The sequence below is a fragment of the Protopterus annectens genome, chromosome 2.part2 (assembly GCF_019279795.1).
Source record: "Protopterus annectens isolate FY-2018-M chromosome 2.part2, PAN1.0, whole genome shotgun sequence".
NCBI lineage: Eukaryota > Metazoa > Chordata > Ceratodontiformes > Protopteridae > Protopterus > Protopterus annectens.
In genome coordinates, this window is record NC_056730.1 from 324,299,784 (window position 1) to 324,314,693 (window position 14,910).

The following is a 14,910-nucleotide window of genomic DNA, read 5'->3' on the forward strand; positions in this document are numbered from 1 at the left end:
TTACACTTAAGTGAAATCTTCCAGTTGGTGGTTACATTTAATGTACTGTTTTTACAAGTTAATAGTGAAAGTTCTGATAGAGACATTTTTAGCACCAAATTTAATACCAGTAGTAGTAGTGCAGATGGTAGTTTTTTTTTTCTTGCACCTCTGATGTGAATGAGGCTAATGAGTATTGTTAAATACATTGAAGGTTAAGTGTAAAAGCTCTTTTAAACTTTTTTGAAGTTTACATTTCAATGGGACAAAGATAGGATTAATTATCTGGATTTGACTATCAGTAAAACAGATAGAGAATTTGAAAGCAATGTTTTTAGAAAAGAAAATTATTCTAACTCACTACTACACTTTTCAAGTTGTCATCCATTTCACCATCGTAAAGGAGTGGTTAAGGGACAGATGGTGAGAACCTCAAGATTGGTTAGTAATGATATACAATTTAGAATGGAGCTTTTCAAATTGATAGGAATGTTCCTGGATCGTGGGTATCCGCTTAAGCTCCTACTAAGTGTAAGAAGGGATGTGTTGAGGGAAAGGAAAGGGCGATATGCACCTGTTTTACACACCGGTTTAGGACTTATGAGAGAACAGAATCCGGATGTTGCAATAAAGGGGTCTGATATAAAGATGATAGTAAAATACAACCCTAAATCACCAGAATTGATTGGTATAATAAAAAACATTTGGAATTTTGTATTAAGTGATGAGATCAAGAAAATACTGGGATTAGAACCAGTTTTTGTACACAGTAGGGGGGATAATTTAAAATGTATTTTGGAGAGAAAAAGCAAGAGTAAGTACAAATCTATTATGAAAAAGTGTGGCTTTTGCAGATGGTGTAGATATATTAACGAGGGTAGTTATGTATGTGTACATGGCTACAAATACACCATCCCTTGTCCAGGACAATGTAACTGCTGCACGAAGAATATAATTTATTTGGCATCATGTTCATCTTGTGAGGCATACTATGTGGGTAAGACCATTAGAAGGTTGCAGGACAGAATCGCAGAACATGTTAGATCCATTAGGAAGAAGGACAAGCACAATGCACTTTATTTACACAGTATTAAATGTTTGAATTTTAACAAATTTACATTTTTTGTTATAGGACGGGTTTTAGACTGTGGAGAAGGGGGAGATTTAGTTAATAAAGTGGGGGCTTTAGAGACTGAATGGCAATTAAGATTGGATGCCTGTAGGCCCCCGGGCTTGAATGACTATATTTCGATTAAACCCATGTTAAAGCTAAGGTCCCAGTTAGTATAAAGAGTGTATATAATAGTTATAAGGGACCATATGATTATTGGCATTATATGCACACGTTTTATGTTTGTAGTGTTATTTTAATATGTATTAGTTTTTTAGTTTTTAAGGAATGTTTATAAATTAGTTGGTTGCTAATATGATAGTACTATTGTGTTTGTATATATATGTGAGATTGTGTATTAATGCATTACTGGAACATTAGGAATTAATATCAGACATACTATATTATGGATATGACATCGCTTTATATGAGTTATAGAATGTATAATTAATTATGTATACATTTTTACATTTAATGTTTTTTAACCTAGCATTAGGTAGATATGTAATAATGATTTTAGTAGTTAACATATTTAATTGTAAAGGTCAGGGGGTCTTGTATCTATGGGGGTGTGTTTTATGAATTGTTCCAATGAGCTTTGAGTGTTTAATATATAAAGAGCATTTGAATGTAAGTTAAACGACTCTGAGGAAGCCAGATTGCTGGCGAAAGCGCTTAGTCGTGGTTCTATTTCAATAAATACACTGTTTTTGTTAACTTGAAGGATGCAGTTTCAGTTTTCAATTTCAGCGTGGCTTTTTGTGGATTAGACTGCACTTTGTGGTTGCCGTTTATTTTTACTCTTTTAAACTTTGTTATTAATGAATGTGTTGAGCAATTTTCTGCAGTATTTAATTTTGCAGCTGAGAATGCTTTTAATAATTTTATGACTGATGTAATGTTCAATATAATTTGATGAAATCTAAATGGTTGGCTTTAAAGGATTTATGCAACAACAAAATTAAATTTTTAAACCAGTTGACAAAGGTAAAAATATAGTTGTTATGCATTACAAGCAGTGCATATGTAGTTTTTACTTACATTTCTATCAATTCACCCGTGGACGTTTAATATAGAAGTATATAATAAAGCTTTAATACAGTATAAGAAGATATTAGAGAAAGGATAATGGAGTTTATTAAAGTTCATTTTTTGTTGTCTGTAGCCCAGGTGTATTTACATTTTATTCTTCAACAGTTTTAGTTGTTTCAAGTATTGCAAGTACTATTGAATTTCTATGCTAACTGTTTAAGGACCGAATACTCTATAGTATTACTAAACTCAGTGTTATGTTAATTGTTGCTGCTGTCATACCCTGCTTTGTGATGTAGAGGGATGCAGTCCTAATTGTGATCCAAATTATCTGAGTTTGATTAGTGGCTTTGGCACTTGAGAAGCTGGACATAGAGGTGGGACGTAGTGGCCTGTGTCAGTATGCCTATACCAGGGGAGGTAGAGGGGAGTCCCTTCCCTGGGCACGCCTGCACTGTTGAAGCACTTATGGAGACAAGGGTCACAGAGGTTTGCTGTTTATAATGGGGTAAGACTTTTGTTGTGTATTCGTAGGTGTGAGCAGTTATATCATGAGCTCATTGCAGAACTTTCTTTTGACTACAGACATGCATTGGGATGGAGAAATATAGATAGGGCTTTAAAAAATGAAAAGGACAAACCTTGATGGATGCTTGGATGATGGCCTTCTGAGAGGCTGTCTTCCTGCAGTAATAAATGGGCAGGAGACAGCTCTCATCCAGTAGGTAACAAATGGGACATATAGATTTGGGAGGAGGTGGTGATTGATAGGGCAGGCATTGGGGACCAAAAAAAGTGTTAATAGTGTTATGACTTTTCTCTTAAGACAGCTTTACAATATATCCATGTTACATGGATTAGATTATGTTAGAAGGTTAACTTGAGACTGAAGTTGTAGCTTATGGTAGGCTTTCTAAGAAGTTGAAGTTGGAAGTGAATAAAATGTACTTTTTTAAAAATATTTAACTTGAAGTTGTATTTAAAGATGCTGTGTATCTTTGTGTGTTAGTTATAAAGCAACTGTATAACATTCTTATGTTAGTTGTATGGAATCAAATTGTATAGTGCTCAAGACATTTTCACTGTCTAAAATTTTATTAAGTTTAAGCTGTCATGTTGTGATTTATGCTGTTTATTGCACAGTAGTGATTAACAGAGCTGTTTTCCTCCTGTATTTTGCAGCTGGCTCCCACTGGAAGTGTTTCCTTGATAAAGTCCATGCAGATAATAAAAAACCCTGTGAAAACTTGTGATAAAGTTTATTCGCTTATTCAGAGTTTGACTTCTCAAATTCGACAGAGAATGGAGGATCCAAAGTCTGCAGGTATTTCTGTATTGCTAGTCTTTCTATGCCATTAGGGTAGGTTGTGTCCATCTGATTTGACAATTCACAGATAACATACCTTCCTGAATTTAAAAAACCAAAACCACACAATGGGGTAAAGCTTAATTATTTCACAAATATATTTTATCCACAAACAACTAAACAAGGAACGCAAGCACGACTTAAAAACATTTTAATATGATAAAAAGAAAGAAATAAAAGACAAAAAAAGCTATTATAATAAGGTGGGAGCCATCATGGAGACCTCCAATAAAATTAACAGAGTGTAACCCAGATAAACATGGAGCACTCAGTATAATATCAGCCAATCTTTGTGCTAAAAAAGATGTAACCTAATAAAGTGGTCTGATAAGTTCCTAAAAGGGAGATGAAGGAATGTGATCTGTACAACTGATAAAAACACTAAAACCTCATAGAAATAGAAAGGCATACTTGGAGCCAAAGGAATTCAGTGTTACCTATATCACTATCCATTTAAATTCATTATACATTGTTTCTGTAAAGCAGAAACAAAAACCACGGAACGTGCTTAAGATGTAACCTAATAATGTGATCTAATAAGTTCATAGAAAGGAGACAAAAAGTTATCGGATTGGATTTTATCTTACTTTGTTTTTTGTGATAGGCTGCATTTAGTGCAATATTATTTGTTCTTTGAGCATTTATGTGATTTGCATATGATTGCTGATTGGTTGCTTCTAAACATTTATGTGGCTGCAATTATGGTTGCTTTTAGATCTGAAGAAGCACCTTTTATGGTGTGAAACTGCTCATCTGTTTTTATTTTATTTCTTTCTTTTTATTATGTTAGTGTTTTTAAGCCATGCTTGAGTTCCTTGACCTTCCTGAATTTGTCGTAATTTGGAAGGATAATGTAGGGTGTTAGAATTGCAGATGCTATGATATATTTAAGTGCTTATCAACTGATTAACATTAGTAACTCTTCTTCAGTTCTGTTTTTCAGTTCTTATTTTTCAGGAGTCATGTTTAAATCTTCAGTAGTGTTAATTTCAGCAATGTTAAAGGCCTTAACTAGAAGCAGCAGGATCCCCATTTTTAAATAGTTTGATAAAATTGTTGTTTTGAATTATGTCAAGACTCACAAATTTGCAAATAACAGCATCCATCTCTGTATTATTATTTTCCAAAATGTTATTCATTTTTATATGTTTACTGTGATCATTTTGTAGTGCTGTGCGTATGTTTGCATAGTGTGTCTTTGTACTTTATGCTCAAACCTTGAGCAGTTTGTAAGGTAAGTAAACATGCAGCAGTAGCCAGTTTGTCTGAAGACACCCATGCACCACTCTGGATATATTTTTTTTATTTTTGCATTTGAGTACCATGTTTGTTTGAATAGATTTAGTTAAAAAACCCTTTTCAGTGGAGCCCAATGGAAAAAAGCTCCGATATGTTACAAACCTTTTTAAACAGACATACAGCAATGTACATGAACAGACATCAAATAATGCAGCAGTAGCCAGTTTGTCTGAAGACACCCATGCACCACTCTGGATATATTTTTTTATTTTTGCATTTGATTACCATGTTTGTTTGAATAGATTTAGTTAAAAAAACCTTTTCAGTGGAGCCCAAAGGAAAAAAGCTCTTATATGTTACAAACATTTTTAAACGGACATACAGCAATGTACATGAACAGACATCAAATAATATATTAACAATTACGCATACATTTGCTAATTAGATTATATTTATATATGAGAAAGGAGACATCTGTTACAGTATAAAAGATACTTGTGCAGTAGCAGATGTCGAACATTGAGCGTCAGTAGGTGTATTAGTGAGTTTGACAGACCTAATAAATGTAATTAGTGCTTACAAATTCAAGGAATTGGAAGTGAAGGAGGGAAACTAAGTACAGCATAAAATGTTAATATTGTAGTTGAGGTGGGGTATAAAGCAGGTTAAGAAACAATTATATATATATAGATGTCATAAGGTTTATATATTAGTAGTATAGAAGTGGGGGTGAGCAGTGTCACAAAAACAAGTGTGCATAGCTGGGTTATGATAATAAAACTATTCAGGCATTGGTGAAGACTGTTTTGTGGGGCATAGGAGTCTGAAAGAATAAAAATGTCTTTGTCATGTGGCAAGCTGAAGATAACAGTAGCATTTGCCCTGGATATACACAGGCAGATTGAATGATTTGACAGGTGCAGTTTTTGTGCTGTTTTAAGTAAGTTTGCATTCTGAATGGATTTCAGTGATGGTGGGGTATGGTTCCATATTTTAGCTATGCTATTAGAATATAGAGAGTCACTTGCAGCAGTAGAAGATTTGGTTATAGTCTTTAGTGATATTTCTCTAAGGTGTATAATTCTGTCGGGGGAGTAGTGTTGTGTTATGTTATTTAGGGCTGGGCAGTTTTCTGGCGTATAGATAAGTATTTGTATGTAGTTAACTAAGAAAGAGCTACGCAATGTGGTAGTTCTAACCAGTTTAATTATCTGAGGGCTAGGCAGTGGTGTATTCAGTTGTTATAGTTTACTGCACACGTAATGTATTTTATTATAACATTGCTGAAGTTTGGACAATTTTGAAATTTGAAGGTTAGTGAAAATTGAGACAGCATAGAAGAGAAATGGCAGCAAGAAAGTAAAGGCTGTACATCTGGCTGTTTCGGTGAGGTGGGTTTTTTACTCTGTATAATGCACCTAGTTTTTTTAATCATGTGTGATGCATGGTGATTGAATTTCAACTGGTCAGCTGTGATCACACCCAGTAATTTTGTTTGATTGACTTGTTCTGCTAAAGTTTTGTTTTGGTACAGATGTGTTTTGGGATGAAAAGCCGTAACTTAGTTTTTTATGATTTAGAAGTAATTGTGAAATTTTAGCCATGTTTCAGTCAATAAGGATTGCTGTGTAATGTCTTGGGGTTTAGAGAGAGAGATTCAGATGAAAAGATTGGGATCAAGTCATCAGTGTATTGAACTAGGGTAACATTTTTTGTAGCAGTGTAGAGGTTCATATGTAAGAACTAGGCAGTCAGTCTACAGACCATTTCAAGCCTAGCTAAAAACCCCAGTTCAGAATTTCCCTCTAGCCTCAACTAGAGCAAGAGAAAATAGACCAAGAGACAATTTGTGACTGCCCATCCAATTATCTAGGTTTACCTTGAAGGTGGCAAAGATGCTACTCTGCTTGACATGTAGTGAAAGTTTGTTTCAGAGGTGAGGAATATGTTGAGATATGAATCTAAAACACCAATGTGTCTTATTTATCTGCTAATGAAGACCTAGTTCTGGTATGGTGTACCATTAGTTCTGCAAAGAAATAGGAGATCAAATAGGGTTTGATCTTTCATGGCGCAAAAGACTGAACATAGATCTCCACAGAGGAGTCGGTAAGTGACTGAGTACAGAGAAAGGACTGACAGTCTGTCCTGATAACTAAGATTTTTGAGGCCACCAATCTTTTAATTTATGAATCTCTGAGCACTCGCAAGCTGTGTAGGTCTGTTATAGTCAGTAATGGTTCTGGTAAGATACTAGTAAAGGGGAATGAAGTCTTCTTTTGATCTAGAGGCGCACTGCCTTTGGAAATTACTTGGATCAGATAAAAGGCTTTCTGAACTACTCTGGAAACATGATGGTCAGATGATAAGGAATTAATAACAAGAGTATCCAAATCCTTTACAACAGTGTCTGATTGGAGGTTTGCATCTCCTATATGGTAAGTGAAACTGTTTTGTTTACCACAGTGATCTATGATACATTTGTACATTTAATTTGAGACTGTCGTCCCTGCACAATTTTCTAATATGGTGTAAGCTTTGGCGGAGCAATTGTAAGTCAGTTGATGATCGTATAACAGCACACCGGTTTAACATCAGCCAATTTACAGTCTTCTGTAAACTTGGTTAGCATAGGCCAGAAGTACTGGCTTAAAGATCTGGGAAAATGTGCCGAATAGGAGAGGGTACAAAACTGACCCCAGTGCTATACCACTGGTAACTGTTTTGCTTTCAAAAATGGCAGTTGCTACTCTAACCACATGGGTTCTGTCAAACAACCAGCTAGCTATCTATCGCACAATATAAGGATTTATGTTTAGATTTATAAGTCTGTCAATAATGCTTGCATGGGGAATAGTGGGCTTGGCCAAATCTGTATTTTGTATGCACTGCATAACTATCCAGTGCTTCTGTTACTTTAACAGGATTAAAAGAGGCAGGGCCATCTGTTAATAAAGCCAAATTGATGGGGGTCCAGGGGTGAGAGATTTCCAATGTCCAGATGAGTGAAGTGTGATGATGCACTCCATAGCTTTACATACAAAGCTATTGAGACTAATAGATCTGTAGTTACCATGGTCCGTGTTTGGGCCACCCTTGTGTAATGGCATCACAGTAGCTGTTGTCCAGGTTTCAGGAATGCAACCAGTGGAGAGACCTAGACTAAAGACTTTAAGTAGGGGTTCAGAAAGCCCATATGTGGCGCCGATAATCGGGTAACGTGCTATGTTGTCAGAGCCTGTGGATGAAATATTCTTACTTTTGAAAGGGCTGAGAGAACTTGTTCTATAGTAATTAAATATGTTGATAAGTATGTGGCCTAGTATAGATCCTTGTGGGACACCAATACTTATTGACAAGAAGGTGGAGAAATTGTTTTTCAATTTCACTGCTTATGCTCTGTTCAAGGGGTAGCTATGAAATCACTGCAGAGAAGAGTTGGTGAGCCCCAATGCTGAGAGTTTATGTAAAAGAGTTTTTGGTGCGAGACACTATCCAAAACGTTTTGATTAGTCTCCATCATCTCCCTAGACTTGGCTTTGGGCATTTCTATGGGTGTGAATATTAACAAAATTTAGCAAAGCAGAAGTTGTACTGTCATATGGGGAGACACTTTTGGTTTGAAGACAGAAGCTGGTTATCTATTAGATAGTTGAAGTTGCATGTGAATACATTTTTCTAATATTTTTGATAGGAGAAATAAAATGGCAATTGGCTGACAGTTTAAAGGATCTGTATTGATTCCTGTCTTGTGCAGTGGAGTTAATGAATGAGTTTTTCCATAGGGAGGGGACTTTATTTTCAGATATAGATCAAGTTACCAGAACTGAAACTGGATATCCAGTAACCTCACCTGCTATTTTAAGATGTTCACTAGGTAGCTTGTCAAGGGCAGTTGTGATGTATATTTTTTTTAATAGTATCTCTGGGAATGTGGGAACTGGTTAGAAGATGAAATGGTGAAGGGGGTTATTTGAGCAGAGACCTCAAAGGCTTTGATTAGTTGCCTGGTACATTCATTATTGTACTGTCTGTATAAAGTGGACGTTGAACTGGTTGGCTGTGGTATCATATTCTTTCTGTGTGTTTGGCATTGGCTGTGTAGCTTGTCCTGGATTTAGCAGTTTATTGACTGATGCCCAAAATAGTTTTGTGTTATTGGCGCGTACATTTTGATTGGTTGAGTAGTAGGTTTTCTTATCTTTGGTTATAAGTTGTTTTACAAAGTTTCTTAATTGTCTGTATGCTAGTAAAGTAGCAGCTTTTATTTTTCTTTTTGTCCAGATGCTCCATGCTTTGTCACTTTATTTCACAAGTTAATTAGTTGCTAAAGATTGCATTGAATCAGGATGATACCAGTATGAGGAATTGTGGGAGAAACATGTTTCTGAAATGTAACAAGTAGAGGGGTTTGAAAAGATAGAGGATGTGGATACAGTTAAGGGAGGAAGCAGGATGGGTTTATTTGGCAAAAATAGAAGTTGAACTGTAGAATAATAGGTTGTGCTTAGTATGCAGGCTTACAGGTGAGTTTTAGGCATTTAGGTATAAGCGTATAAGAGTAGAGTAGAGTAATAGTGATATGAATAAGACTGAATATATGTGGTTTGGGGTCTGTTAACATTGTAAAAAAGGTATGGATAAGAAAGGGTAATAAATCAAAATGTACTGATTAAATTGTATAGCTACTGTATAGCTGTATTTATCTACCATATAGCAAAGTCTACTGCAGCAGTGATCTAATGATGGCCACAGTACAGTGGTGTAAGTATGTGTCCCATAGCAGTAGATGTTCAAATAGATCTCTGCTGCATTAGCCATTCCCTCCTTCCATTTCCCTTATTTTTGTAGGAGTATTGTTGTCAGGATGAGGGCCTTGATTATTTACCTAGCCATTGACCTCTCTCTAGCCTTCCTCTTTCAATTGGCATGAAAGCTCTGAAGGGCTTGCTCCCAAAACACTGATTTTCTCCGCCCTGCTCTAGCTGTCAATGATCTTGGTGCTTGGAAGGTGCCCTTAAGCTTTGGAAGCTGTCAAGCTGTTAAATCCCAGGCAGGATATAACCCATATGTCTAAGGCTACTGCAGCAGTGATCTATTGCACAAGTGTGCTTTTCTTCCCTCAGAGAGGTCCCTGGACATCTTGACTTTGACAGTCTGGAAGAAGATGTAACACAAGGTCCACTTTTAGACCCTTATGCAAACTTTTGTGTTGCTTTCCACCTTAAGCTTCATGGTATAGTTTTCATGCCAAAAGGGTGCTGCAGTGGAGTGTATGGTGTCAGTGAAAATTGTGACGTCCCTCCTCTGGGCCAGTAATCAAGGAGCCTCAGTCCTCACCACTGACACTGGTGGGGAACATTCACTTATAACAAAAATAGATGCACAGTATTTTCAGATGCAGCCCTCTGCACCAAGTACAGTTTCCCTTAAGATCACACACTGGAGCTGGACTTCCTCTCCAGGTCCCAAATAAGACTTCACCTTTCTCGCTGCAGAAATCAATGCTCTGTGTCCCTGTTCCAGTAGCTGATGCATACGTTTTGAGATTTGTTTTTCAAACCAACCAGAAACTTTGCAGTGTGGACGGTGTGAAGTTCACTCCTTGAAATATGCTATCCACCTAGTTCACTAATAAAATTCAAATTTTAAAATGTATACTACAAAATAATAAAATAGTAAGTACTCCACAGTTGAGTTAAAAATGGAATATCCATTATTGAATTACAAACAAGCAATCCTAATTGAGTATAATGCAAAGCATTAAATACCTTAATTAATTTATATATAATCAGGTTATTTGGAGCAAAAGAGTGGTTACAGAGGGTAGTTCTATTAAGAGCAATAAAAGCATTAAGCTCATTCCTTTAACCAAGTCCCCCTTCTCCCTTAACACCGTAGTGTAAATTAAGACTGTGCTGCCTTAGAACTGAAACTTAAAAGCTAGAGACAAATTAAAGTATATAATATAAATATAAGAACAGTTTATTAAGGCTAACCTACTAATCCAAACTTTATTAACTAAGAAACCAACTCACTAGCAAAATGACCAACTAATTAAGACATGCGTCTTGAGCATTTCTCCCCAGGTCTCCGCTGAAAGTAGGCTCTGTCCTAGTCGGACTTTCCCGGTCAACAAAATATAAAATAATTAAAAAAAATAATAATTAACTAACAAAAAGATCTACCACTAAACATCTGTCAGAGTAAATATCAGTAACTTATAAACTGAAACACTTTTAACACTTTTAACAAAGATCACTTTCATAACAAGTAAATACATCATCAGGTTGGTGTGTAAAAAAACATATAAATGAACGTGTATAAAGTTCCAAGTGAACACCTAATTAGGCTGAAAACCATAGCTATAATTGCTAAGGTGGAAATACAGTGAAAATGTTAAAAATAAAGCATTAAAACCCTGGGAATCTGTTCGTGTGGTATCTAACTAAGAAAGCACTTAGTTTAAATGAGTAAAAGTATCTGAAATCAGTATCAAAGTTCGTTGTTTTCATTGTAAAATATTTACAGTGTTTGATATTTTTTATAACAATATTAGTATGTATAATATTAGCATATAATGTCAGCATTAATCAGGCCCATGTCAGACTTTTAATAGTCTTTTAAACAATGAGGCAGTTTTCTGAGTTCTAGGTTCATAGATTGGTACTAGGCTATCGGCCCTAGGGCCTATGCAAGCCTAGCCATAACAATTCCCTGGATATTTCTTCCCACAATATTTACTTCTCTGGACCCCTGTCTAGCAGGGCGACTGACATGATCCCCGGGGTGAATTTCCTATCTCCCATCCAGTCATCAAGGTTCCTTTTGAAGAGGGCCAATGAAGCTCTCTGCTTGACATGTATGGGCAGTCTATTCCAGAGTATGCGGAGTCTCTGGGTCAGGAACCTATCCCTCCAACATGTTTTGTGCATTGTGATGACAAGGTTTAGATCCCTGGAGCGTGTGGCTCTGAGGGATTGGGATTTCTTTAAGTGTACCATGTCCAACAGCTCTGGGTTTGACATGGCCTTGTATGTTAAGCAGAGATCGCCTCTGAGTAGGCGATATGCAACAGAGTATAGCTGGAGTTTTTTAAGGCGGTCAGCGTAGGGCATCTGCTTTAGGCCTGTGATTCTTTTAGTGAGGTATTTCTGCGGCCTTTCCAGTTGTTGCAGATGTCTTGAGAGGTACATACCAAATGGGGCATTGTATTCTATAATGGGTCTAATGAGGGATGAGTACAATGGGACAATGACCTCCTTTTTTCTGGATGAAAAGCCCTTAGTGATGAGGTGTGCCACATAGAATGATTTCCTGACTGTTGTGGCGATGTGGTTATCGAAGGTGAGACCACTGTCCACCTGTGTCCCTAAGCCTCTTATCACACTTTTGGTGTTTAGTGTACTGCCACCTATGTGGTAATTCACGAGTACATGTTTTTTCCCAAAGGAGATAACTATACATTTCTTGGCATTGAGCTTGAGCCCTAGGCTCTGGCACCAAGCATCTATTTCTGTAAGGCCCTTTTGTAGAGTATCCACATCATTTGGGGATTCAGTAATGGCTCCCAGTTTGCAGTCGTCTGCGAACTTTGTTAGCCAGAGTCCCTTAGTGTTGGCCTGTACTTCAGAGAAGTAGATGCCAAACAAGAGTGGTCCCAGGACTGAACCCTCAGGTACTCTACTTCTCACTTGTCTGGAGCTGGATTTGGAGTCGGCTACTTTTACAGTGTGGGTTCTATCGGTAAGCCAGTTGGCAACCCATTGGGTGATGTAGGGATTAATGCCCAGCTTAGTAAGTTTATTTATGATTCCAGAGTGGGGGGATGGTGTCAGAGGCCTTGGCAAGGTCTAGATAGGCTGTGTGGACCACCTTACCCTTGTCCATGGCTCTGGAGACTGATTCGAAGAAGTCAGTCAGGTTCAGGAGACGGGATCGGCCCTTCACGAACCCAAACTGGGTGGGGTCCAGTGTTTGAAGGTTGCCAATGACTTTGTTTATAAGTTCCATGGTAATACGCTCCATGGCCTTGCAGATAAGGCTCATCAGACTGATGGGATGGTAGTTTCCAGGATCCAAGGTGGATCCCCCCTTGTGGAGTGGGAAAACTGTAGCTCTGCGCCACTCAGTGGGCACGAAACCTGAGGTGAGGCTATGATTAAACATGACACTTAAGTGACATGCCACTTCATATTGTAGTTCATGTAGTACACAGCCCGGGATGTCATCTGGTCCCATCGATGATGTATTCTTAGCTTTGGAGAGTGCGTTTTTTACCTGTGTGGCCGTTATTGCCGGAATTTGGCAATCTTCCGGTATTGAGATGGGCCATTTAGGGGGTGAGAGGGAGGTGAAGTTGGCACTGAATCGATCTGCCAGGATATTGGCAATATCCTTGGGATCAGTATATTTAATGCCATTCTGTTTTAGCTCAGAGCAGATCTGAGCATTGCCATTTAGATTCTTGACATAGTTATAGAATGCCTTGTGGTTGCCTTTGGAGTCTTTGGCAATTTTATTTTCGTAACTAGCTTTGGAGGATTTTATGAGGGATCTCAGTTTCTTACTGAGGCTGGTAAGGGAGTTTTTTGCATCTTGGGATTTTCCTCTTTTCTGCAACAGTTTCTTCCTTTTGTTGTAAAGTTTGTTTATGGCAGGAGACCACCAGATTGGCTTCCTTTTTTTGGATTAGAGCATCTTGGTTCTATATGGGATGGCACGATTCATGCATGAATGGATGTGCTCGTACAGTGCCTTAGTGTAGGATTCAGCAGTTGAACTTTAAGTTCCCGTCTGCATGGGTGTCATGAAGATTGTCACTTCTGACTTGAATAGCATGAAGTTGGCTTTGGAGAAGTTTTTTATGGAGGTTTCCTTACTAGGGGTGGGGGTGGGATGTGGATGTTAAGGGTGATTAGCTTATGGTCAGACCTGACTAACGAGGGGGTGACCATATGTGTGGAAAATCGATTTCCCATGTTGGTAAGGACCAGTTCTAGGATATTGGAGCCCCTGGTGGGACTATGGATTAGTTGATCCAGGGCATTGGAATTTATGAATTCCAAGAACCGTTGGGGAAAGGTGTTGGTACATGAGTAGTTTTCTTAGTTAATGGCAGGGTAGTTAAAATCACCCAGTATTAGTGTGTTTGGTTCTATCTTAATATTTTCCAGTATGTTTAGAAAGGTGTAGTGAGAATCTTGGGATATGTTGGGGGATCTGTAGCAAGCTACAATTTGGATTGCAGTCTTACCTAGTGTTAGTTGCACCTGGAGAATTTCAGATGCATTGTGTTGGGCAACTAGCCTAGTGGTGTGAATATCCTTGGTGAATATTGACACTCCTCCACCTTTAGTGTTTCGGTCCTGGTTTGGTGGCCGAAAAGTGTGGCAAGAGTTGTAGCCTGGTATTGCAGGGGTGCTCTCTGGAGCCTTGAACCAGGTCTCAGTTACTGCACAGATATCAATGTTCTCCATTTTTATGAGTGCCTCGAGAGTGTGCATTTTGAGGTTTAGACTTCTAGCTTTGAGTAGCATTACCTTCAGATTTTGCATGCTTGTACCTGTTAAGGTGGTGGTTTTGTCCTTTGAACTTTGCGTAAAGAAGGCACTATAGGGGTGGCAAGAGCCTTAGCCAGTAACCTGAATCCCAGGGGCGACAGGTGCAGACCATCTCTGGCAAAGCATCGTGGTCTGTCGATCATGTCGTCCCAGGCAGACTGATACTGGATCCCCTTTGAATGACACCAGAAGCTTAGCCAATTGTTGAAGTCAATCATTTTGTCCTTATATTGTGGTATCATTCTGGGCGAAGGCAGGATGCTACTCAGGGCTAGAGTCATATCTGCCTGGGCCACATGATCCGAGAGCTCTTCCATGTCTCTTTTCATGTAGTCCAGGGAGGTACGTCTCAAGTCATTCACTCCAGCATGGACAATGACAGAGTCATATTTGTACTAGTTGTGGAGTGACTTGAGTTCATGTGTTATGTGGTGGATCTTGGCACTCGACAGGCAGCTGACTGTAATTTTCTCCTTGTTCAACCTGCTGAGTAGGACATCAGTGTGCCAGACTATAGAGTCACCTATGACTAAAGTGTTAGGTATGTTGTCTTACCTTAGGGGCTGTTGCTGGGTGACACACTGGTGTTGTGAGCTATGTGATGCTTTGGTTGTTGGTCC

General features: G+C 38.1%; 1 protein-coding gene across 1 annotated transcript in view; it reads left to right on the plus strand.

Moving 5' to 3' along the window:
• Positions 1-14,910, plus strand: part of PPIP5K2 (diphosphoinositol pentakisphosphate kinase 2) — a 3,486,936-nt gene that overhangs the window by 1,695,270 nt on the left and 1,776,756 nt on the right. The window contains 1 exon segment of the mRNA XM_044063880.1: positions 3,305-3,446. Within this exon segment, the coding sequence (XP_043919815.1) occupies positions 3,305-3,446 (142 nt within the window).